General features: G+C 40.4%; 1 protein-coding gene across 10 annotated transcripts in view; it reads right to left on the minus strand.

The window, feature by feature from the left end:
* Nucleotides 1–27,089, minus strand: part of AFF3 (AF4/FMR2 family member 3) — a 618,492-nt gene that overhangs the window by 192,602 nt on the left and 398,801 nt on the right. For all 10 annotated transcript variants that reach the window (XR_004352729.1, XM_032652346.1, XM_032652348.1 and 7 more), the window contains 2 exons: nucleotides 10,196–10,276; nucleotides 1,571–1,607 (listed from right to left, as the gene is read on the minus strand). Coding sequence is in view for 9 of the 10 variants with exons in the window: in XM_032652346.1 (XP_032508237.1) it covers nucleotides 1,571–1,607; nucleotides 10,196–10,276 (118 nt within the window). In the remaining variant the exon portion in view is untranslated. The remainder of the gene's footprint in view (nucleotides 1–1,570; nucleotides 1,608–10,195; nucleotides 10,277–27,089) is intronic.

Below are 27,089 nucleotides of genomic sequence, written 5' to 3' on the forward strand. Positions count from 1 at the left end.
TCAGATGATGAAATGCCAGAGGGATTTATACCACACCATGCAAGTGCCCCTCACAATTCCCCAGAAGATAGGTCTGCTTTTACATAATCTCAATCGTAGCATCCGCGAGTGAAAGTTATGGCATGCTGTAAAAATACGCCAGATGAAAACAGAAATCTTGGACAAGAATTCAATCTCACACTGAAGGGACAGAAGCAACATTCTGGGGGTCAAGGTAATGGGTTAGTTATTAACTGCAGAATCTCATTTTCATCACGTGCAGAATGGAGATGTCATGCCTACTTCACACAGCTATGGTTAGGATTAAATAAAATAGCATACGTAAAGAAGAGACTGAACACAGACGGTACTGAACAGCTGTTTCCTTTGTTCTTCTTTATGTCAAAGACTCCAAGCTGAGAGAAGGTACATTTATTCTATTCTATCTATTTTCTCCTCCCTTTACCCTGAACTGTTTAAATTCAAATGGAAAGAAATGGTGAGGGAAGCAATGGCACTTCTTCCGTACGCTCTAGCCTTTGGCATACGATCCTGATGCCTACACACCTCACGGACCTAACCCTGCATCTCCTGATTCCTTTCCTTACTATTACATTTATTAATTTCTACAGATTTCACGTCCCTTGGCATTTCACCTCTTCCCTGGTGCTAGTACTCACAGCAAATTCCAGCACAGGGTGGGATAACTAAGGGATACTGCCTGTGGATCATTATGCCATCATCCTCCTACCCTGGCCTTTCTCTAGCTGTGCATTAAAAGTCTGGGGCTTCCCAATACATTTGTCTGGATGTCTTTTCTTCATAATCCTCCGGCCCTCACAGATGCTCAGTAGGTGAGCCTCAGTTCCTAAGACACATCTACTGGCTCAGAGTGATTTTCATCTTTAAACATAGCTTTGAAATTTGCAAGGGATGCTCTCAGCCGACTGGCCGATCAGGAGACTAACAGAGCCCAGTCCTCGTGGGTGTGCTTTCACGACATGAATGGGGTAGCTTATGCATATTTAATGCTCAAGAAAACATTAATACCAATTAACAGTGCCAAAGAAGAGAATTAAAACAATACTTCATGGAATGATATTCTCTCTTTGATGATGAAGCCCACATGTTTTATTAGACACTGGGTTCAGTAATGAAATTCCTTCCTGGACCCTTTAGTCTGTTTCTCCCTGGAAGAGGGCATGGTTTCTTCATGGATTCTAAGGACATTTATCATGAGGTCTTCTGATCTCTTTACCTACCTATTTTCTCTCAATTTAGGTAACTCATTAGCTGCCTTTAAAAATTTTTCCCCTCACACATACCAGAGGCCAACTATAAGAAAGGATGGCGCTCCTTCCTCCTAGGGTTGGTTTGAAATTCACCATTTTATGTTTTGGCCCTCCCTCCCTTGAATAAAAAGACAGAGGAGCATTCACCATGCATCTTATCCATTTGGGGTAGCACTTGGACAAATGGCCCTCCTTTCCCCACTTGATTTTGTCTTTTAGTGAAATTCTTTTAAACCTCCTCACCTGTTCCACCCCCTCCAACGCCCACATATGAAGCTACAGAGAGAAACTTTTCTTACTTGGATTACTGTGTCCCGAGGAAGTGAGCTGAGAGTCCTAAAAAAAAAAAAGAAAGAAAAACAAGAAATATCAATTAATTTTCTTATTTTGACTTTCAAAATGTAAGTTGAATATGAGATATATTACTGGTCATTCAGAACCTAATCATGGATCATAATCTCTACCAGCTACCGTAATGAGAAACATTTACGTGTTTGTTAAGCAGCTCTGGTAACAGAGCTCACAATCACTTCCATGTTGTATTACAGACTTTTTGTTTTATTTATTGAGGTGAAATTCACACAACATAAAATTAACCACTCTGAACTGAACAATTCAGTGGCATTTCATACAGTCACAATGTACTAAACCACCACCCCCATCTAGTTGCAAAATATTTCTATCATTCCAGAGTAAAATTCCTTACCCTTTCGGCAGTGTTTCCCTATTTCCCCGTCTCCTCAGTACCTGGTAAGCACACACACATGCACATGTACTTGTTTGAGTCCTTCTTTTCAATCCTTTTTTTAGAAATTAATTAATCTATTTTTGGTTGCATTGGGTCTTCGTTGCTGCACAGAGGCTTTCTCTAGTTGAGGCGAGCAGGGGCTACTCTTTGTTGTGGTGCATGGGTTTCTCATTGCAGTGGCTTCTCTTGCTGCGGAGCATGGGCTCTAGACATGAGGGCTTCAGTAGTTGTGGCACGTGGGCTTCAGTACGTGTGGCACATGGGCTCAGTAGTTGTGGCACGTGGGCTTCAGCAGTTGTGGCTCGCGGGCTCTAGAGCGCAGGCTCAGTAGTTGTGGTGCACGGGCTTAGCTGCTCCGCGGCATGTGGGATCTTCCCAAACCAGGGACTGATCCCGTGTCCCCTGCACTGGCAGGCGGATTCTTAACCTCTGCACCACCAGCGAAGTGTCCTATATTATTGACTTTTAATCTAACCCACTTCCCTTTGAATGTACCTTCACTCTCACCACCTTTCTGCAGACGAGGCTGGCAACCATCCCATCAGGGACACTCCGCTGAACAACTGCTGTCAATCTCACATTGGTGGGTGGAAAGATTATTACAGATTTCCACTTATCTGAAATGGCAGAAAGTCAGTACTATGTGGTATTTGAGTTCAGTTATTGATCAGGTAAACAGTGATTGAACCTGATTTTATTTCCATTAAAGTGAAATGCTAAATTTTGTCTCGGGAATTCACATCCTCTTTCCTTGCAAAAGTCCCATTTAATATGAAATATACAGGAGAGTTATAAAAGAATGAATGAATTGAGACAGGGTCCATGAAGGACTACTGCCCTGCCCAGCTGGCTGCAAAACCTGGGGGCCCCACAGGGTGTGCAGATCCTCCATCCTTCACAGAGCCAGGCTGGGTTCAGAGCAGAGGGCAACAAGCCCCAGGCACTGAAGCCCTTTCTGCTTCTGTGTCTCCTGCTGCCCCACCCAGATAGACACCCTTACACCTATAGCTTCTGTCTCAAAGGCCTTCTCTCCCTTTGTGAACATCGTCCCTGAGTAGATGCCTGGGGCGTGGCTCAACACATCTGGGCAATGTCATTTCAGCCTCCTCTGGGAGCATTCAAGGAGTCCTGCTAGGTTCTCTGTTGGGTCCTCAAGGGTTACAGAAGTGAGGGTACAAAGCCCCTGCCTTCCGGGCCTGGGAGCCCAGTGAGTCAGCAGAGGAGGTGACATGTATGCAAGTTATGAGAACCCGGGGCTGAGAGGCATTTCACCACTGCTGTGTGGGAGTGCTTCAAGCCTCGAGAGCCTGTCCTCATCTTTGGGATGCATGTCCTGCCATTTTCTGTTTTCTGCCTGGCGAAATTCATTCTTCCTTCCAGGCTCAGAACAAAAAAGCTCAAGGGTTACCTGTTCTTGGAAATATTCCTGAATCTCAGAAGGACTTATTTGTTTTCTTTATGTTTACACTACGCTGTGTCAAATTTCCATTACAGGAATTGTCTTTTCAACTATGACTCCTTAAAAAAAAGCTTTATCAAGGTATACATGATATAACATAAACTGTACATATTAAAGTATACAAAAAGAACGCTACTATTATTAATTGTCTTGACCCAAGGATGGCTCCATCCTATTAAGTAGCATTTGCTATTTAAACCACAAAAAGTAACATTTATTTATTAAAAAATAATTCAGAAAAATAGGAAAGTATAAGAAAAAGTTGCCTGTAATTCCTAACAGGGCATTTCTGAGATTACTCTACTGCTTTTAGTGTTTTTTTTTTTTTTTTTTTTTTTGCGGTACGCGGGCCTCTCACTGTGGCCTCTCCTGCTGCAGAGCACAGGCTCCGGACGCGCAGGCTCAGCGGCCATGGCTCACGGGCCCAGCCGCTCCACGGCATGTGGGATCTTCCCGGACCGGGGCACGAACCTGCGTCCCCTGTGTCGGTAGGCAGACTCTTAACCACTGCGCCACCAGGGGAGCCCTACTCTACTGCTTTTAATTTCCCACATTCACTCAGCAAGTGTGTGTCATTCTGACAGTCATGTGCACAAAGAGGAGAACCACTTCCTAGTTATTTAGAAGAATAGCTGCAGTTGGAAACTTGTTCTCTTTTTTTAAATCCTGCATTCCCAACACCGAGTTGGGTACACAGGAATCCCAAAACTTCTTCAAAGGTGGTATTTAGCTGGGAAGTAAAGTTTTACAAATCACTGTACTGAAGGCAGAAATAACCAAGTTCACTGGCAGCCGAGAAAGCCATTCAAGGAAGCACGATAATAAATACCGCATTTCATCACACATAACAAAACTGTGTAAGGCTGCATTACTTCATGTATTACTATGGAAGAAAATGGCTGCCAATTAATTGTAAAATGCCATCAGCTGTAAAACAAATCCTGATTTTGGGGATCTTAAAATGTGAAAAAAATATGCAGCTTAAACTGATAAAATATAGTTGTTCTTAAGCCATGTTGCTGATGGAGGGCAGTCTTTATCCTGTGAGAACACTCCTTAAAAATGGCTTTTTGGAACCATCTGAGGACTGCTGTACCCTTACCTCCTCTTGCTTGTCTGTCAGTACATCATTAGAATTACAAAAGGCAAGAAATGGAAATATATCTTCTTTGATTTTCAGACCTCCACATAAAGCTAATTACTCTAGGAAAAAGCACCACTTGATGTGGTTTGGTCTTCCTTCTTCCTCACCAATCACTTTCTTTTCTCTAAAGCTCAAAACAATTGAAATAATGTAAATGACAGTAAATTTAAATGTTTACTTTGAGGTAATGAAGTAAACATAAAGTTTTAGCCCAAGCATTTTGTGGTCGTTTCTGAAGCATGCTAGGAACCCAAAGAGGGAGATATATCATAAACTTCCCAACTTCAAAGCACTTTCCTTCACACTTGCTGGCTTTCATTCTCCTTGTACTGTAGAAAGAGGACGGCAATAGGATTCTCATTTCTGTAATCATGCTAGAACTCTTCTGCCTAATGCTTTAGAAACTGATCAGCAAGAATAGTTTCAAACCAGGTCTGATCCCATCAGATCTGGCATTCATTGCCACATGAAATGCTTGTGAAATGCCATTAGATCTGCACAGATGCCTTCTGAGTATGGAAAAATTTCTACAATTTTAGCTCTCTATTTGCATTTCAGAACTTAGGAGACTGCTACAGAAATCGAGGGAAAAGGACAAAGCAAATTCATTTCTTCTTCTTGGTTGAAATACCTCATAATGGCATGCATTCTTTTCTTTACCAAAGTCAATAACTTCTGAGATTTGAAGAATGAGGCAGGCACGTCTGATAGTGTTTGTCTAGGGAATTGTGACTCCAAATTAAGCCTCCAGAGAATAGAAAAAAACATCCAAGTTCAGTATCAATTGACTTTATTATATATTATACCCTTCAATACCCAGACAAATTGGGGAAATTCTTGGAAGTATGTAGCTAATTAATTTAATGGTACTGGTAACTCAGAAAGCACATTTAAATCGACTTTACTTGTGAGGTCAAAATGCCCCTTTAATCTCAATAAGGGCTTAATTTCATTATTTATTAGTCATTTTGGAGACTCTGCCCTGCAAATTCCATAAACAATTCTAACTCCTACATACTAGCAACTGTGATCATCTCAAACATTAGTAGTCTAATTAATGAATTGCAAGCCTCCAGCTGTCAGAATACTAAATAGTTGAGACACAGGTTAAAAGAGGTGCACTATGGGTGAGAACTAGTGATGTCTTTGAAGTAGGCACAGTCAGGGCTCCTCCAAAGTTGTCTGTATCTTAATTCCCAGGCCCTGTGAATATGTTACCTCTCATGGCAAAAGGGACTTTGCAGACGTGATTCAGTTAACTATTTTGAGATGGGAGATTATCCTGGATTATCCAGGTGGGCCCAGTATCATCACAAAGTTCCTTATAAGGAAAAGGAGGAGGCAGGAGAGTCAGAGAAGATGTGACAAGGAGGTCAGAGGTCAGCATGATGAGGGCCACAGGCTAAGTAAGCAGGGCAGCCTCTAGAAGCCAAGAAAGACAAGAGAACAAATTCTTCCCTAAAACATTCAGAAGAAACGTAGCCCTGACCACACCTCAATTTTAGCTCCGTGAAACTGATTTCAGACTTCTGTCTTCCAGAGTTGTAAGATAGTAAATTTATGTTGTCGTGAGTCACTAGGTTTATGGTGATTCGTCAGAGTAGGAATGACACTAATGAAGTCTTATTTCATGGATACAAGATAAAATTTTAAAAAAATATTTATTTATTTATTTGTCTGTGCCAGGTCTTCGTTGTGGGATCTTTTAGTTGCGGCCTGTGAACTCTTAGTTGCAGCATGTGGGATCTAGTTCCCCGACCAGGGATCAAACCTGGGCCCCCTGCATTGGGAGCACGGAGTCTCAGCCACTGGACTGCCAGGGAAGTCCGATACAAGATACGTTACCAGCACTTATTGTGAACTTTTTGAAAGAAAAGCATTATTAAAATCATGTAATGTTCCCACACTCTGTAAAGTCACCTATTTTTTTTTTTTTTTTGCCGCAACGGGTCTTGATTGCTGCGTGCAGGCTTTCTCTAGTTGTGGCGAGCGGGGGCTACTCTTCATTGCAGTGTGCAGGCTTCTCGTTGCGGCGGCTTCTCTTATTGTTCAGCACGGGCTCTAGGCATGCGGGCTTTGGCAGTTGTGGCTCGTGGGCTCCAGAGCACAGGCTCAGTAGTTGTGGCTCACGGGCTTAGTTGCTCCGAGACATGAGGGATCTTCCTGGACCAGGGCTTGAACCCATGTCCCCTGCATTGGCACGTGGATTCTTAACCACTGTGCCACCAGGGAAGTGCCTGTTTGTAAATTATACCTTAATTTTTTTAAATGGAAAGAAAATTCAAATCTTTAAAATATTCAGAAAGCTAGAAAAATAGAAGGAAGTACCCTCAGCTGGACACAGAAAAATAGAAGGAAGTACCCTCAGCTGGACACAGAAAAATAAAGAAATTATTATATTTAACAATAACACATTGGAATCATTCTTATTAAGGGACTTTGGGACATTTTCAACACTTCAAAAAGAAAGCTTTTATCCTTTAGCTGGCACTCAACCCTCTCTCCCTACCCCTAAGCTGTAAGCGACCACTAATCTATTTTCTGTCTCTCTGTATTTGCCTCTTCTGGACATGTTGTCATTTGTGACTGGTCTTTCACCTTTTTTTTTTTTTTTTTTTCGGTATGCGGGCCTCTCACTGCCGCGGCCTCTCCCATTGCGGAGTACAGGCTCGGGACGCGCAGGCTCAGCGGCCATGGCTCACGGGCCCAGCCGCTCCGCGGCATGCGGGATCTTCCCGGACCGGGACACGAACCCGTGTCCCCCGCATTGGCAGGCGGACTCCCAACCACTGCGCCACCAGGGAAGCCCTGGTCTTTCACCTTTGCTCAGCATATTTTCAAGGTTCATCCATGTTGAATCGTGTATCAATGCTTCATTCCTTTTTATGTGGCATAATATTTCATTATAAAGATATATCACTTTTGTTTATCTATTCATCAGTTGATGCACATTTGTATTGCTTCCACTTTTTGGCTGTTATGAACAATGCTGCTGTGAACATGCGTGTAAAAGATTTTTTGCAGACGTGTGTTTTCAATTCTCTTGGGGATATACCTAGGAGTGGAATTGCTGGGTCATACAATAATGCAATGTTTAACCTTTGAGGAAATGTTGAAACTTTTTCAAAGAGGCTGCACCATTTTAAGATCCCACCGGCAACTGACATCAGGGTTCCAATTTCTCCACACTCGTGTGAACACTGGGTATTGTCTGTCTTTGATTTTAGCCCTTTAAGTAGGTGTGAAGGAGTATCTCATGGTAGTTCTGATCTGCATTTCCTAAATGAGAGCAATAGTGTCTTTTCATATGTTTATTAGTTATCTGTAGATCACCTTTGGAGAAATGTCTATTTAAATCCTTTGCCTATTCTTAAAACGAGTTCTCTTTCTATTATTGAGTTGTAAGACTTCTTTACTAATTGTGTTTCTGTAAATAAAGTTTTATTTGAACATAGTCACATTCATTCATTCAGATATTGCCTGCAAAGCCTAAACCATTTACTATCTGATCCTTTAAATAAAAAGTTATTTGACCTCTGACTTAAACAATGAGTTATTGGGAAAGAATGAGATGAATATATCAAAAGAACAGAATAGACAGTCCTGAAACAAAACTGTGTATTTATGAGACTTTCAGTTGTTGACGTAGGTGGTATTTCAAACCAGTGGGGGGAAGATGGGCTAATTTGTTGATAGTGTTGTCATAATCTACTCAACCAATGAAAAGAATAAGGCTAGAATCCTATGACACACCAATGCAAGCAAACAAAATTTTTAAACCTAAAAACAAAAATTATAAAAGAATTACAATAAAATAGAGAACGTTGTTAGAATGTTGGGCCAGGAAAGATCTTTTTTCTCTGACATGAAAATTAAACACTTTGCTAGTATAAAAGGTCCATAAGTAAGGTTGCAAGAAAATAGTTGCATCATATAGAACAGGCAAATGAGTAAGATATAAGGAGTTCCTATGAATCTTTTTTTTTTTTTTTGCGGTACACAGGCCTCTCACTGCTGTGGCCTCTCCCGTGGCGGAGCACAGGCTCCGGATGCGCAGGCTCAGCGGCCATGGCTCACAGGCCCAGCCGCTCTGCGGCATGTGGGATCTTCCCAGACCGGGGCACGAACCCGTGTCCCCTGCATCGGCAGGCGGACTCTCAACCACTGCGCCACCAGGGAAGCCCCGAATCATTTTTTTAAAGTGGCAATGGACATGAATGGGCAATTTGCAAAGGAAAAACAGTCAATGCTCAAACTCAGAAATTACTGGAGAAGTGCAAATTAACGAGATAACAGTTTTTCATCCATACTACAGACACGATGATAAAAAACCAGATAATATTAAACACTGGCAAAGATTCATAAAAAAATACTCTTGAAACATAGTCAAGGGTAAATAAGGCTTCTGATGCCTCCAGCACCCTGGCTCCTGTTCTAGGTGTCTGGACAAGAGACACTGAAAGAGAGGCACACACAGAGGCACTTACAAAAACCGTGTGCTGTAACAGTGCTTGTGTTAACAGTGAACCATTAACAGTCTCAATGGCCATTCAAGGAGCTTGAACAAATAAATCACAGCAAATTCACACTATGAGATATTTTGCTGCTGTTAAGAAAAAGTAAGGAAATCTCTACATATTCACTTGGGAAGATCTCTAAATACGCCTTGTTAAGGCAAACAAAAACCGACTCTTAGAATGGAATTTACCATTGGGATAATAATGAATTATTATTTCAATAATTTACTTTAGAACATTGTGATGTTAATATTTAGCAATGATATTTATGTACTGTGTGTATCTGGGAAAAAGTCTACTCTTAGAAAAAGTACTTTTAGTACCATTTAGGATTTTTAAAAAACTGCACACGGGGAAAATGACTGAAATGGTACACACCAAACTCCTGATAGTAACCTGTGGGTAGGGAAGTAAAATCTGGACAAGGGCATGAGAAACTTTCATATTTTGCTTCTTCTATGTGCATAATTTCACCTTTATAATGAATATGTAATTACGTGTTGGATGGTTAATAAAAATCAAAACTTATTAGACTCATGTATAATTTAAATATATTTTGTAGCTGATATTCTGTGTATGCTGGTTCTTAGAAAATATGGAAATCATTTTTTTTAAGTCCTAGAAAATATTTTCAGCTTTATAAAAGATAACCGAGAAATTATATACTTCATGTCCTCAATTCTAAGACACTGATTTTAAAATACATCATTAATTTAATAACAGCTTTTCAGGAAAAAACAAGACATACAATCACACTGGATGTATAAAATGATCGTAAGATGCATTTCAACTTCACAAGTGTTTTTAGATAACATGATAATTGTAATATTCGTCATATTTTGCAGGAAGTATGGAAGTGGAGGTAGGTAGGACTGCAAGTTTGATTTCTTCCCTTGGAATGAACAGACCTATGCTTGCAAACTGTTGAAAATCAGATCCATGTGCCTGTAGCAGGAATATTTACAGAGGAAAAGACAATCAAGGGAAACCCACTGTCCACTAAAAATCTCTGTGTGAGTAAAAAGCCTATTCAACCTGGGCAACGCAGGATCTCACCTTATTTGGAAATGGAAATTTGCTCGGTTCCACTTTTCCAGGTGCTGGAATAGCTGAAAGTGGTGGAAGCCAGGTCATCTCCTAAAGGGAGGGAAAAACAAACATTGTAATACAGAGTATTTAAACTCAGTAGCATACAAAGCAGTTTCACAAGTCTGCCTTAATAAGCATAGACAGGATAAGGAATGAACAAGAGATGAACAGATATGGAAGGGATTTTTTAAAAAAAGGATTTAAAACCCACTTTTATCATTTCTTTCCCTAATCTTACCAATTCTTGGTTCAATGGCTATTGCCATCAACCCTTTATACCTTAAAAAGATCTACAAGCCTGTCCTATTTTCATTTCATTTAAGCTCCTAAGTAAAGGGACAACCCAGTAGTAAAAGGTCTATGTAAAATGCCATACAAAGGGAGCTGCTTCCCACAAAATTTACAGGAAGTTTCTGAAGTAATGAACAAAGTACTTTTAACATTAGGGATCATTATTAGCGGGGCTATTTATTTTATTAGAAACTCCTATCAGTGTAAGTTTCCAATAGGTCGCACACATCATTTTGGTCTTCATAAAAATGTCATTCATGGAGCAGTGAAAAAACCAATTACACATATGAAATAAAGAGAGAGTGCTGTGATTTTTATAACAGAACACAACTTAGGCTCAGCATGTAATATTTCATATACTTTTTGACATACACTCTCACTAAACTGTGAGAGAGAGCAAGGTAGGGAGAGGTTCGTTGCATTAACATTCAGTATTTTTCTCCAGTTCCTTCTCCTGGAAGATATTTGCATTCACTAAATGAGTGTGGAATTAAATCGAATCCATTTCTGATTACCAGGAAAGTGACTTGGAATTTACAAATCAGGTCTGAACCCTATTTCTTGACTCCTTCCACTTCCAAATCTAAGCAAGTACAGAGGCAGGAGTTGATCCACTTTGAGAAAAGTAAGAAATTCTTTCTTGGGCTTCCCTGGTGGTGCAGTGGTTGAGAGTCCGCCTGCTGATGCAGGGGACACGGGTTCGTGCCCCAGTCTGGGAAGATCCCACATGCCGCGGAGCGGCTGGGCCTGTGGGCCATGGCCGCTGAGCCTGCGCGCCCGGAGCCTGTGCTCAGCAATGGGAGAGGCCGCAACAGTGAGAGGCCGGTGTATCGCAAAAAAAAAAAAAAAGCAATTCTTTCTTTAGGTGAAGACAATTTCTCACTTCCCTTGGTTGTGGGGCGGGAGGTTGAAAAGGGAATCTGTCAGGTGTCTGAAGGGAGAGTTTCTTGAGGCCGCTCTTGTGCCTTATTTTCTTGGGTAACTCTCTCCCCCCAGCACCAGAGAGAGCGTGGACCCACACGGAGAGCAAGGACAGTGAGCGTGTTCAAACCCACCGGGGAAAGATTCACTGACCCTATATCACCTCTCACCTACTGTGACACATGTGCCATTAGGTGGTCAAACTCCTAGACACTCGAGGTGTCCCTTCTCCATCCTGATGTTACCAAGGTTTCTCCAGTGGAAAGCAAAGGAAGATCCAGTGTCCCTTTATGACCCTCGCTCCTCTGCTCCCCAAGTACCTACCTGCCTGTTCTGTCCTGTATCTGACCCTGTTGTCTCTTTTGAAGAGGATGCTAAGCAGCCCTGCTGAATTTGTGTCCAGGAAGACAGGTGGTGCTCAGTACGTTTTTGAATTAGTATCTCTGCAATGTCTCTACCTTGCTTTCTGGTTACCTGAACTACCACCCTAACCACACCTTCATTATTTTTAACCAGAGGACATTAATGGTTTCTTTTCTTTATTTTTTAAAGTTTATTTTATTTATTTATTGTTTTAAACAGCAGGTTCTTATTAGTTATCTATCTTATACATATAAGTGTATATATGTCAATCCCAATTTCCCAATTCTTCTCACCACACCTCACCGCCACTTTCCCCCCTTGGTGTCCATACGTTTGTTCTCTACATCTGTGTGTCTATTTCTGCCTTGCAAACCAGTTCACATCTGTACCATTTTTCTAGATTCCACATATATGTGTTAATATACGATATTTGTTTCTCTCTTTCTTATTTCACTCTATATGACAGTCCCTAGGTCCATCCGTGCCTCTACAAATGACCCAATTTCGTTCCTTTTTATGGTTGAGTAATACTCCATTGTATATACGTACCACTTCTTTAACCATTCATCTGTCGATGGGCATTTGGGTTGCTTCTATGACCTGGCTATTGTAAACAGTGCTGCAATGAACATTGGGGTGGATGTGTCTTTTTGAATTATGGTTTTCTCTGGGTATATGCCCAGTAGTGGGATTGCTGGGTCATATGGTAATTTTAGTTTTTGTTTTTTAAGGAAACTCCATACTGTTCTCCATAGTGGCTGTATCAATTTACATTCCCACCAGCAGTGCAAGAGGATTCCCTCTTCTCCACACCCACTCTAGCATTTGTTGTTTCTAGATTTTCTGAAGATGCCCATTCTAGCCAGTGTGAGGTGATACTTCACTGTAGTTTTGATTGGCACTTCTCTATTAATTAGTGATGTTGAGCATCTTTTCATGTGCCTCTTGGCCATCTGTGTGTCTCCTTTGGAGAAATGTCTCTTTAGGTCGTAGGCCCATTTATTCATTGGGTTGTTTTTGTAATATTGAGCTGCATAAGTTGTTTACATATTTTGGAGATTAACCCTTTGTTGATTCATTGGCAAACATTATCTCCCATTCTGAGGGTTGTCTTTTCATCTTGTTTATAGTTTCCTTTGCTGTGCAAAAGCTTTTAAGTTTCATTAGGTCTCATTTGTTTATTTTTATTTCCATTACTCTAGGAGGTGGGTCGAAAAGGATCTTGCTGTGATTTATGTCAAAGAGTGTTCTTCCTTTGTTTTCTTCGAAGAGTTTTACGGTGTTTGGTCTTACATTTAGGTCTTTAATCCATTTTGAGTTTATTTTCGTGTATGGTGTTAGGGAGTGTTCTAGTTTCATTCTTTTACATGTATCTGTCCAGTTTTCCCAGCACCACTTACTGAAGACACTGTCTTCTCTCCATTGTGTATCCTTGCCTCCTTTGTCATAGATTACTTGACCACAGGTGGGTGGGTTTATCTCTGGGCTTTCTATCCTGTTCCATTGATCTATATTTCCGTTTTTGTGCCAGTACCATACTGTCCTGATTACTGTAGCTTTGTAGTATAGTCTGAAGTCAGGGAGTCTGATTCCCCCAGCTCCATTTTTTTCCCTCAAGACTGCTTTGGCTATTCGGGGTCCTCTGTGTTCTCCATACAAATTTTAAGATCTTTTGTTCTAGTTCTGTAAAGAATGTCATTGGTAATTTGATAGTGATTACACTGAATCTGTAGATTGCTTTGGGCAGTACAGTCATTTTCACAATATTGATTCTTCCAATCCATGAACATGGTATATCTCTCCAGCTGTTTGTGTTATCTTTGATTTCTCTCATTAGTGTCGTATAGTTTTCTGAGTACAGGTCTTTTACCTCCTTAGGTAGGGTTATTCCTAAGTATTTTATTCCTTTTGTTGCAATGGGGAATGGGATTGTTTTCTTAATTTCTCTTTCTGATTTTTCGTTGTTAGTGTATAGGAATGCAAAAGATTTCTGTGTATTAATTTTGTATCCTGCAACTTTACCAAATTCATTGATTAGCTCTAGTAGTTTTCTGGTAGCATCTTTAGGATTATCAATGTATAGTACCATGTCATCTGCAAACAGTGACAGTTTCACTTCTTCTTTTCCAATTTGTATTCCTTTTATTTCTTTTTCTTCTCTGATTGCTGTGGCTAGGACTTCCAAAACTATGTTGAATCATAGTGGTGAGAGTGGACATCCTTATCTTCTTCCTGATCTGAGAGGAAGTGCTTTCAGTTTTCCACCATTGAGAATGATGTTTGCTGTGGGTTTGTCATATATGGCCTTTATTATGTGGAGGTGGGTTCCCTCTATGCTTACTTTCTGGAGAGTTTTTTATCATAAATTGGTGTTGAATTTTGTCAAAATCTTTTTCTGCGTCTATTGAGATGACCACATTGTTTTTAGTCTTCAATTTGTTAATATGGTGTGTCACATTGATTGATTTGCATATACTGAAGAATCCTTGCATCCCTGGGATAAATCCCAGTTGGGCATGGTGTGTGATCCTTTTAATGTGTTGTTGGATTCTGTCTGCTAGTATTTTCTTGAGGATTTTTGCATCTATACTCATCAGTGATATTGGTCTGTAATTGGCTTTTTTTGTAGTATCATTGTCTGGTTTGGTATCAGGGTGATGGTGGTCTCATAGAATGAGTTTGGGAGTGTTCCTTCCTCTACAGTTTTATGGAAGAGTTTGAGAAGGATGGGTGTTAGCTCTTCTCTAAATGTTTGATAGAATTCACCTGTGAAGCCATCTGGTCCTGGACTTTTGTTTGTTGGAAGATTTTAAATCACTGTTTCAACTTCAGTACTTGTGACTGGTCTGTTCATATTTTCTGTTTCTTCCTGGGTCAGTCTTGGAAGGTTATACCTTTCTAAGAATTTGTCCGTTTCTTCCAGGTTGTCCATTTTATTGGCATAGAGTTGCTTGTAGCAGTCTCTTAGGATGCTTTGTATTTCGGCAGTGTCCATTGTAACTTCTCCTTTTTCATTTCTAATTTTATTGATTTGAGTCCTCTCCCTCTTTTTCTTGATGAGTGTAGCTAAAGGTTTATCAATTTTATCTTCTCAAAGAACCAGCTTATAGTTTTATTGATCTTTGCTATTGTTTTTTTTGTTTCTATTTATTTCTGCTCTGATCTTTATGATTTCTTTCCTTCTACTAACTTTGGGTTTTGTTTGTTCTTCTTTCTCTAGTTCCTTTAGGTGTAAGGTTAGAATGTTTATATGAGATTTCTCTTGTTTCTTGAGGTAGGATTGCACCGCTATAAACTTTGCTCTCAGAACTGCTTTTGCTGCATCCCATAGGTTTTGGATCGTCGTGTTTTCATTGTCATTTGTCTCTAGGTATTTTTTTAGTTCCTCTTTAGTTTCTTCAGTGGTCTCTCGGTTATTTAGTAACATATTGTTTAGCCTCCATGTATTTATGTTTCTTACGTTTTTCCCCTGTAACTGATTTCTAATCTTACAGTGCTGTGGATGGAAAAGATGCTTGATGTGATTTCAATTTTCTTAAATTTACTGAGGCTTGATTTGTGACCCAAGATATGATCTATCCTGGAGAATGTTCCATGTGAACTTGAGAAGAAAGTGTAATCTGCTGTTTTCAGATGGAATGTCCTATAAATATCAATTAAATCCATCTGGTCTATTGTGTGATTTAAAGCTTGTGTTTCCTTATTAATTTTCTGTCTGCATGATCTGTCCATTGGTGTAAGTGAGGTGTTAAAGTCCCCCACTATTATTGTGTTACCATCAATTTCCTCTTTTATAGCTGTTAGCATTTGCCTTATGTACTGAGGTGCTCCTATGTTGGGTGCAGATATATTTAATATTGTTATATCTTCTTCTTCGATTGATCCATTGATCATATGTAGTGTCCTTCCTTGTCTCTTGTAACATTCTTTAAAGTCTATTTTATCTGATATGAGTATTGCTTCTCCAGCTTCCTTTGATTTCCACTGGCATGGAATATCTTTTTCCATCCCCTCACTTTCAGTCTGTATGTGTCCCTAGGTCTGAAATGGGTGTCTTGCAGACAGCATATATATGGTTCTTGTTTCTGTATCCACTCAGTGAGCCCGTGTCTTTTGGTTGGAGCAGTTAATCCATTCATATTTACTGTAATTACCGATATGTATGTTCCTATGACCATTTTCTTAATTGTTTTGGGTTTGTTTTTGTAGGTCCTTTACTTCTCTTGTGTTTCCCACTTAGAGAAGTTCCTTTAGCATTTGCTGTAGAGCTGGTTTGGTGGTGCTGAATTCTCTTAGCTTTTGCTTGTCTGTTAAGCTTTTAATTTCTTTGTCGAATCTGAATGAGATCCTTACTGGGTAGAGTAATCTTGGTTGTAGGTTTTTCCCTTTCATGACTTTAAATATATCATGCCACTCCCTTCTGGCTTGTAGAGTTTCTGCTGTTAACCTTATGGGACTTCCCTTTTATATTATTTGTCATTTTCCCCTTGCTGTTTTTAATAATTTTCCTTTGTCTTTAATTCTTGTCAGTTTGATTACTATGTGTGTCCGTCTGTTTCTCTTTGGGTTTATCCTGCCTGGGACTCTCTGTGCTTCCTGGACTTGGGTGGCTATTTCCTTTCCCATGTTAGGGAAGTTTTCAACTATAATCTCTTCAAATATTTTCTCGGGTCCTTTCTCTCTCTCTTCTCCTTCTGGGACCCCTATATGAGAATGTTGGTGAGTTTAGTGTTGTCCCAGAGGTCTCATAGGCTGTCCTCGTTTCTTTTCATTCTTTTTTTCTTTATTCTGTCCCATGGCAGTGACTTCCACCATTCTTTCTTCCAGATTGCTTATCCGTTCTTCTGCCTCAGTTATTTTGCTATTGATTACTTTTAGTGTATTTTTCATTTCAGTTATTGTATTGTTCATCTCTGTTTGTTTGTCCTCTAATTCTTCTAGGTGTTAGTTCTTTAATTCTTCTACATCCTTGTTAAACACTTCTTTTTCTTAAAAATAAATTTATTTATTATTTATTTATTTTTGGCTGCATTGGGTCTTCGTTGCTTTGCGCGGGCTTTCTCTAGTTGTGTCGAGCGGGGGATATTCTTTGCTGCAGTGCACGGTCTTCTCATTGTGGTGGCTTCTCTTGTTGTGGAGCACGGGCTCTAGGCATGTGGGCTTCAGCAGTTGTGGCATTCAGGCTCAGTACTTGTGGTTTGTGGGCTCTAGAATGCAGGCTCAGTAGTTGTGGCAGACGGGCTTAGTTGCTCCACGGCACGTGGGATCTTCCCTGACCAGAGATCGAACCCATGTCCCCTGCATTGGCAGGTGGATTATTAACCCTTGCACCACCAGGGAAGTCCCTGTTAAACATTTCTTGCATCTTCTCGATCTTTGCCTCCATTTTTTTTCTGAGGTCCTGGATCATCTTCACTATCATTATTCTAAATTCTTTTTCTGGAACGTTGCCCATCTCCACTTCATTTAGTTGTTTTTCTGGGGTTTTATCTTGTTCCTTCATCTGGTACATAGTCCTCTGCCTTTTCATTTTGTCTATTTTTATGTGAATGTGGTTTTCGTTCCACAGCCTGCAGGACTGTAGTTCTTCTTGTTTCTGCTCTCTGCCCTCTGGTGGATGAGGCTATCTAAGAGGTTTGTGCAAGCTTCCTGATGGGAGGGACTGGTGGTGCGTAGAGCTGGGTGTTGTTCCGGTGGGCAGAGCTCAGTAAAACTTAATCCACTTGTCTGCAGATTGGTGGGGCTGGGTTCCCTCCCTGTTGGTTGTCTGGCTTGAGGTGACCCAGCACTGGCAGCTCCAGGCTCTTTGGTGGGGCTAATGGCAGACTCTGGGGGTGCTCATGCCAAGAAGTACTTCCCAGAACTTCTGCTCCCAGTGTCCTTGTCCCTGCGGTGAGCCACAGCTGCCCCCTGCCTTTGCAGGAATCCCTCCAACACTAGCAGGTAGGTCCAACACCTGATGGTATGGGGTCACTGCTCCTTCCTCTGGGACCTGATGTGCACACTACTTTGTGTGTGCCCTCCAAGAGTGGAGGCTCTGTTTCCCACAGTCCTATCAAAGTCCTGTAATCAAATCCCGCTAGCCTTCAGTCTGATTCTCTGGGAATTCCTCCTCCCGTTGCTGGATCCCCAGATTGGGAAGCCTGACGTGAGGCTCAGAACCTTCACTCCAGTGGGTGGACTTCTGTGGTGTAACTGTTCTCCAGTGTGTGAGTCACCCACCCAACAGTCATGGGATTTGATTTGATTGTGATTGCGCCCCTCCTACCATCTCACTGTGGCTTCTCCTTTGTCTTTGGATGTGGGGTATCTCTTTTGGTGAGTTCCAGTGCCTTCCTGTCGATGATTGTCCAGCAGTTAGTTGTGATTCCGGTGCTCTTGCAAGCGGGAGTGAGCACACGTCCTTCTACTCTGCCATATTGAACCCATCTCCTCTCATTAATGGTTTCTGATGGTTCTCTTTCTTCCATTATTAATAAATCCTACACATCCCTGCCGACTTAATTCTCCTTAAGTGCAGATCCAAACAAAAAGCTCCCCTGCTCCACAATCTTCATATACCATCACGTACACAGCAATAACGATGGTGATGATGCCACTGGTTGCGTTTTATGGTTTTCAGAGTACTAATTCCACACAAGTTTTCTCATTGACATCCAACCCTTAATGTAATTATTATCATCTCCATATTGCAGGTGAGGAAGTCAAAACTCAAAAAGATTAACTGCCACCACTGATACTTGCACAATCTATCGTGTTAGTACCAGTCTGGTATTTGTTTTTTACGCTACTGCATTCGAGACTTTCTACAACAAGGTCCTAGTTTTCAGCCTTGTGCCTTTTTGCTAAACTACACACACTACATGTAAGACAAACTACCATCTCTGCTTTTACTTACAGCAACCCCTTTGTGTGTGAATGCCCTATCGCCATGTGCCTTTTGGATTTCTAGCCATCCATGAAGGCTCATCTCAAATATTACATCTGTCTTGAAGCCTCTGCTGATTCCCCTTCTGTTCCAATATGATACGAGAGCTCCCTTCTCATCCTCCTCCAAGGCACTTTCTTTTCCTTTCTTTTTCACAGTAATTGTTACATTCCTTTTTGTGTTGTAGTTTTATGAGTATATACCTCAATCTGCATTCAACCATTTCCTCCTCTTCTGATACCCTTCCCCCAATGTAGAATAAAAATCATGCTTAGGAATCCTAACCATCTCTTTCAAGAACAGTCCTCTAAAGAAGGACTGAACATTTCCTCCAAGAGGGATACTGTCTACTCATCTTTGTGTAGACTAAATAAAACACCTTGCCCAAAATTAACTTGTTGAATTGAACTGAACGCCTATATTTCAATGCAAAATTGCTTGCTAACATTACTTTAATTATAGCTAAGTATTTCCAGGTGATTTTTCCATCTAATGAGTACTACTAAATATACAAAGGAATAGTAAAGACAGCTTGCTTAAAACAATTAAATCTGTTAGAATTTCCCAAAACATAAGAATTATTTATAGCAACCATTTAAATATATTTGTTTTTATTTACTGTGCAATGAGTTTTTAAGACTGATTATTCATCATATTAAAATTCTCCATTAGGGTTAATGGGAAAATTAAGGGAAAATAGACTATTTTTATTTCCTCTTCCATCACTTACTAGCTCAGTGAGCTTAGGTAAGTCACATCTTCAGCCAATTGTAGTGATTTCAAACCAAAGACTCCGGAATCAATCAGATCTCAGTTTGGGGCATCATCTCTGAACCAGAGGAAATGTAGGTGTTAACTATATCATGGTTGAATCATGGGGACTAAATGATTAAATGAGAGCTCATATATATAAGCATGGTTCCCTTGTGTTTAATCATTCAATAAAAACCAGCTGATTAATACCAAACTGATTTTCAGAATTCTCTCTAAAATGAGAAACAGAATTTCTCTCTGTGTTTTAGATGTTGGGAATCTGAGATGACAGAGTATCTGGGAAAGTGTTTTGATAAAAGAATGAGGTATTGTGCAAATGTAATCTGTAATTAAGCTAGTAATAATTAATACAAACTATGTATTACTAAAACTGAAAGTTATTTAAAGAGACTATTATGATTCCTAAGTATGACTTGTACTTTATCCTGTAAAAAACGTCCTTAAGTTTTCTCATCAGAGCAGATCTCTGACATAATAATAGCAGTCAGTGAGGGAAGATCTGATTTTTAAAAACGTATTTAATTTGTACCTTATTTCTGGCAGTGATTTAAAATAAAAGCAAAGGTAAAACTTTTCGTAGCTGCTACAACTTCACTTAGTTTGCTTGGGATTATTTTCTTCACAGGGAAAGGATGCTATGTCATTGCTAGGCCATGGATCCCACACCACTGCATTCACTGGTCCCCACCCCCGTCACTGCTCCTGACCACCTAACCTCAACCATCCCCTCATCACTGCTTTGCTCCTCCTCCCTCCACTTGGCTGTCCTTTACCCACTTCCTGGACCACAGGTAAGACAGGAAGAGAAATACAATGTTTGAAGCTAATTACTCCCAGGTCTGAGTAGCTACCTTCTGATCCTGTAAACTTCCCTGCCACTGCCAGGATCTGTCTGCCCTTCTTTCTTTTTGATTTTCTTGTCACTTAGAAATGAGCGCACATCCTATTTCCCAGCACTGGGAGGTCCTCACTTTTGAGTCTACATTCCTTAGCCAACTGACAGGATTAAGAATGTAAAAACATGATACAAATGAACTTATTTACAAAACAGAAACAGACTCACAGACATAGAAAAAAAACTTATGGTTACCAAAGGGGAAAAGAGGGGGAGGGACAAATCAGGAACTTGGGATTGGCAGATACACACTCCTATATATTTATCAAGAAAATAAACAACAGGGACCTACTGTATAGCACAGGGAACTATATTCAATATTTTGTAATAACCTGTAATGGAAAAGACTCTGAAAAAGAATATATATATACGTATGTACAACTGAATCACTTTGTGAATCACACCTGAAACAGAACATTGCAAATCAACTATACTTCGGTAAAAAGAAAAAAAAAAAAGAATCCATACATCTGTCTTAACACAGCCTTATTGTGTTAAGCTCCCTAAGCAAATGTCTAGTTACTCAAGGGACATACTTCAGAGTATCTTCTTATTTCTTGAATAGACTTAAAATGCCAAGTCTTTTTATAGCAAATACACTCACTTTTGTCCTAAATGAAAGAACAGAAGAGGTTAAATGACTGGGGTATAGAATACTGCCTTTCATTAACTGTCCAGCTTTCTCTCTCCTCCATATACCATCTTCAGAAGGCCATGGGGCACATGGGCTAGTTGCCATTTTCCTGTCTACTGAACAGCAAGACTGACCACAAGCCCCAAGAATCCACAGCTTCAAGGTGAGCAGACTCTCGTGTCCTCATTTTGCACCCCACCTCCACCCTGTGTAGCTACCCACTTGCTCTGATGTCACCTGCATCAGCCTGTCTCAGGACAAACGGCTGGAGGATTATGGTATCCATTCACTAAGCACTGTAGCTCTTTGTTATCAAAAAAGAGAAGGAACAAAAATTGAATTTTAGCCTGAAATCTAATCTTGGAGTTCAAAACATTCAGTTATGAAGAGCTGCAAAGTATATTGAGTTTGCAAAAAGATGAAATCAGAACAAATTTAAACTGTATGCTAACTTTCCTATTAGATTCAGTGAATAGAAGAACACTTCCCCTGGTCTCTCTCCCTGGCTACCGTTTCCCCAGTGCATTCTACCTTGGTCACAGCCACAGAGGTGTTTTATCTGAAATAGTTACCATGCCACGTGGCTTCCAGTGACCCTGCTCCAAACACTAAGGATGCTCTGTCATAGGGCACCATCAAGGACCACTGCAGGGTTACTGGTCTGTTACGTTCCTATTACATTCCTCCTCCAAAAGCAATGGGTTTGCTTCCTGTCCTGCCTGAGATTTTCCTGTCCTGACATCGTTCAGTTTTCCTTTCATGTGATTCCAACTTCACTTACTTCTTCATTTTTTTCTCACCCCCGGCCTCTCTCTGAATCAGGTCACTGACCAGTGCTGTCCTCAGCGAGGGCTGCCCACCCCCCTCTCCCTTTCCCACGATTTGTGTCACTTTAACATTTACAGGCTACCTGGGGCTGTGAGTTTTCATTTTATGGGTTACTGGTATTAAATTATAAACTTTTTGACCCCTACTAGATGATAACCTCTTTGAGGGAAGGGATTGTGTCTTATAACTCTCTCGTAACTCCTCAAAGGCCTACACAATGGGTAAAATAATAGGATCATTTAATCATTCATTTAATCTCTCTGGGATTCTCTTTTCTCGCCTGTAAAATGGTGGCGACAATAAATTATACTTGTCCCACCAAACACATACGACTGCTGCCAGGTTTGAGAGAGATTAAATTACTTCCTTCTCTCTCTCAGCAATGTCTCCACAACCACTGCCAACTCAGGGTCCACATCCACAGGCCTGGCCCATGACCATAGTAAACTCCAGAATGCTCTGTGCTCAGAAACTCTTTTCAAAATAAAACACAGAATTAATCCTGTCAAATGCAAAACGCCAGAGTTGATTATTATGTGTGGCAGTGGCTACCGCAGATCAGAGCATTATTTCATTTTCGGTTTCCGTCTCAGAACCATCACTCAGCACTGTAGTTCTTTCACACGTACTATTCATGTTATGACACTCCTATCAGATAAATGTCGCCAACAACAGAACGCGGTAATTTTTATCACACTGCGTATCCTTTCAATGCTGGAAGCTATCAGGAGCACCGTGTCTGGTGAAAGGAAAACACTCCTGCAGGCCTGTACTTGGGAGGCAGAGTACCGGCCGGGTATTGGGCGAGATAAAGTGGGAGAAACACACTCCTCCCCTGACAGAAGCGGAAAGTACATTCTAATTGTCAATCCGCTCCCGGACTGTAAACACAGACACCAGGTCAGACTTGAAGCCTAGGCAGATTTGGGCTTAGAACAAGGAGGTCACAGTCAAAATCTCTAATTTGGCCCCTAAATCCACAAAAATGCAAAAACATCCTCATTCTGTTACCACAGTAGAGGGACCTATACTTTGAAAAAAATAGTAAGTATAGTGCATTCACAACCACTGATGGAAAGCTTTTGGAAAAACAGTAGCTGTTGAAAAATAAAAATATTTTCTTCACTAAGATTTTTAAAAACCTATTTTTCCTTTGTTTAAACAATTATTTTATTGAAGTATAGCTGATTTACAGTGTTATGTCAATTTCTGCCATGCAGCGAAGTGATTCAGTTACACATATACATTCTTTTTCATATACTTTTCCACTATGGTTTGTCACAGGATATTGAATGTAGTTCCCTGTGCTCTACAGTAGGACCCTGTTGTTTATCCATTCTATATATAATAGTTTGCATCTGCTAATCCCAAACTTCCAATCCATCCCTCCCCCTACTCTCCTTCCCCTTTGGCAACCACAAGTCTGTTCTCTATGTCTGTGAGTCTGTAAAAACCTATTTTTCTTAGTAACGCTTAGGCTGCTATAATTAAAAACATGCAAATAACCAATGGAAATCTGTAAAAATAGGGTTACCCAAAATCACAATGAAATCTTGTTTCTTTAACTGAAAAGCCAGGCATATGTCCAATTTGAACTAAAATTGGCCTGAGAAGGGGATTCCCAGTTGCTGTATGTGTATTTTCTGGTCGCACGCATCCCCCTGGGTGAGAGAATCTCTGACTGGAACACTGACTACTCTAATTCACTGCAACACTCAAGCTGTTTAACTTGTCGCTGTCCTTCCTCTGCTCTCAATGAGGTTAATCACCAATGGATAAAACGGAGGGTGGACCACATAGGTAAAGATAACTGGAATCAAATCGAGAAGCAGCTTTCAAATAAGGTTTCGCAGACTGGAGAACCCATGCATGAGACAACAGTATGACTCCAGGGGCTTACGGCAGGAGGGCAAGCATTGGGTGCTGACAGATACAAAGCAAACCTTCAAACCAGAAACTCCAAGGGCACCTTAAGACCTGTGCTGCCCATTGGCTCCCGCAAATCGTCCGTACGATTTCCAGTTCTCACAAAGCTGAGGCCGTGCAGTGTCTGGCCTTTCCTTATTTCCTTCACGTTGTAATGAGTGTGATCCATTGTAAGGAAATCAGTCCCATTTGCTGGAGTCCCGGACCTCTCACCCACCTGACTTCAGTGGTCCCTGCAAACTCTGGACTCTTCATGGAAAGGATAAGAGCCTTGACTGAAGTCGATCTAACTGTCACTCTTTTTTTTTTTTTTTTTTTTTTACGGTACGCGGGCCTCTCACTGTTGTGGCCTCTCCCACTGCGGAGCACAGGCTCTGGATGCGCAAGCTCAGTGGCCATGGCTCACGGGCCCAGCCACTCCGCGGCACGTGTTATCTTCCCGGACTGGGGCACGAACCCACGTCCCCTGCATCAGCAGGCGGACTCTCAACCACTGTGCCACCAGGGGAGACCTAACTGTCACTCTTAAAAAAATTATCTCACGCTGGATTTCTTCATTTTGGACTTTTCTGAAGATTTCTTGTTCTGGATGCAGTTGTGCTGTTTTCTAGTTTTCTTTAGCAGAAGGAAGGTGGACGTGATCTGTCCTATTCTCTTGTCCCTCTGTGTTAAGTGCTTTCCCTCTTCTATCTATGTACTTGGGACCTTTTGGAACAACAAAAACCACACATTTCTAAGATTCATTTTAAATGAAGCCTATTCATTTAAAATGAATATATTTAAAGCGTACTATCATTCCCATGCTTTAATTTGGGGATTTTTTTCTAGAACAGAACATTGTATTAAAATGTTATAAGTAGTGGAATCGGGTTTCCCTGGTGGCACAATGGTTGAGAGTCTGCCTGCTGTTGCAGGGGACACGGGTTCGTGCCCCGGTCCAGGAAGTTCCCACATGCCACGGAGTGGCTGGGCCCATAAGCCATGGCCGCTGAGCCTGCGCATCCGGAGCCTGTGCTCCGCAACGGGAGAGGCCACAACAGTGAGAGGCCCGTGTAACGCAAAAAAAAAAAATGCTGAAGGAGTTTATTACCACTAGATCAGCCTTACAACAAATGTTAAAGGGACTTCTATGAGCTGAAGTAAAAGAATGCAAATTAAAATAGTAACAAAAAACATATGAAAGTATAAAAGTCACTGGTAAGGGTAAATATATAGTTAAATTTGCAATTCTCTAATATTATAATGATGGTGGGTATTAAAATGGTGATAAATTACTTATAACTCTAGTACAAAGGTTGAAAAACAAAATTATTTAAAATAACTATAATTAGGTAATGGATATACAATATAAAAAGATTTATAAAAAGATTGTGACATCAAAAACATAAAATGTGGGAGAGGGAGTGTAAAAATGTAGAGCTTTTGTATGCATTCTAAGTTAAGTTGTTATCAGCTTAAAATAGACTGTTATACCTATAAGATGTTCTGTATAAGCCTCATGGTAAACACAAAGCAAAAACCTACAGTAGAAGCAAAAACAATAAAGGAATCAAAGCATATCATTACAGAAACTCTTCAAATCACAAAGGAAGAGAGCAAGAGAGGAAGAAGAGAGCAAGAGAGGAAAAAAGGAACTAAAAAACAGCCAGAAAACAGTGGAGCAAATTGCAACAGTAAGCCCATACCTATCAATAATTATTTTAAATGTAAATGGATTAAATTCTCAAATCAAAAGACAGAGATGGACTGAATGGATAAAAAAACAAACCCAACTGTATGCTACCTACAAGACACTCACTTCAGCTTTAAGGACACACAGGCTAAAAGTAAAGAGATGGAAAAAGATATTCCACACAAACAAAAACTAAAAGAAAGCAGGGCTAAATACACTTAGGTCAGACAAAATAGATGTTAGCCAAAAATGTTAACAAGAGACAAAGAAGCTCATTACATAATGATGAAGGAATCAATTCATCAAGAGGATATGGCTTCACTGGTGAATTCTACCAGATATTTAAAGAAAAATTAGTATCAGTCCTTCTCAAACTTTTCCAAAAACCTGAAGAAGACACACTGCCAGACTCATTTTACGAGGCCAGCATTTACCCTGATAACAAAACCAGACACAGACATCACAAGAAAACTACAGGCTGATATCCATGATTAACACAGATGCAAAAGTTTTTAAAAAATACTAGCAAACTGAATTCAACAGCACATTAAAAGGATCATACACAATAATCAAGTGGGATTTATTCCAGAGATGCTAGGATGGTTCAACAAACACAAATTAATAAATGTGCTATATGATGTTAACAAAATGAAGGATAAAAACTATATGATCATCTTAATAGATGCAGAGAAAAGCACTGAACAAAATTCAACATCCATTTATGATAAAAACTCTCAATAAATTGGGTATAGAAGATTTTACCTCAACATAATAAAGGCCAGATATGAGAAGCCCACACCTAACATCACGTTCAATGGTGAAAGACTGAAGGCTTTTCTCTAAGATCATGAACAAGAAAATGGTGACTACTCCAGCCACTTTTGTTCAACACATTACGATAAGTCCTACCCAGAGCAGTTAGGCTAGAAAAAGGGGGAAAAAGCAGCTAAATTGCAAAGGAAAAAGTAAAATTATCTCTGTTTGCAGATGACATGGTATTATATATAGAAAACACTCAAGACTCCATCAGAAATATGTTAGAACTAATCAATGAATTCAGTGAAATTGAATACAAAATCAGTATATACAAATCAGTAGCATTTCCACACACTAATGACAAACTATTAGAAACAGAAATTAAGAAAATAATTCTATTTACAATGGCATCAAAAAGAATATATTACTTAGGAATAAATTTAACCAAGGAAGTAAAAGATCTGTATACAGGGCTTCCCTGGTGGCGCAGTGGTTGAGAGTCCGCCTGCCGATGCAGAGGACGCGGGTTCGTGCCCCAGTCCGGGAAGATCCCACATGCTGCAGAGCGGCTGGGCCCGTGAGCCATGGCCGCTGAGCCTGCGCGTCCGGAGCCTGTGCTCCGCAACGGGAGAGGCCACAGCAGTGAGAGGCCTGCATACCAAAAAAAAAAAATATATATATCCATATTACGCTATCGATGCAATCCCTATCAAAATTCCAATGGCATTTTTTACAGAGATAGAATAAAGCAATTGCAAGATTTGTATGGAATCAAAAATGACCCTGAATAGCCAAAGCAATTGTAAGAAAGATGATCAAAGGCAGAGGTACCACACTTCCTGATTTCAAACTATATTCCAAAGCTGTGGTAAT

This window comes from Phocoena sinus, chromosome 13, assembly GCF_008692025.1.
Source record: "Phocoena sinus isolate mPhoSin1 chromosome 13, mPhoSin1.pri, whole genome shotgun sequence".
Classification (NCBI taxonomy): domain Eukaryota; kingdom Metazoa; phylum Chordata; class Mammalia; order Artiodactyla; family Phocoenidae; genus Phocoena; species Phocoena sinus.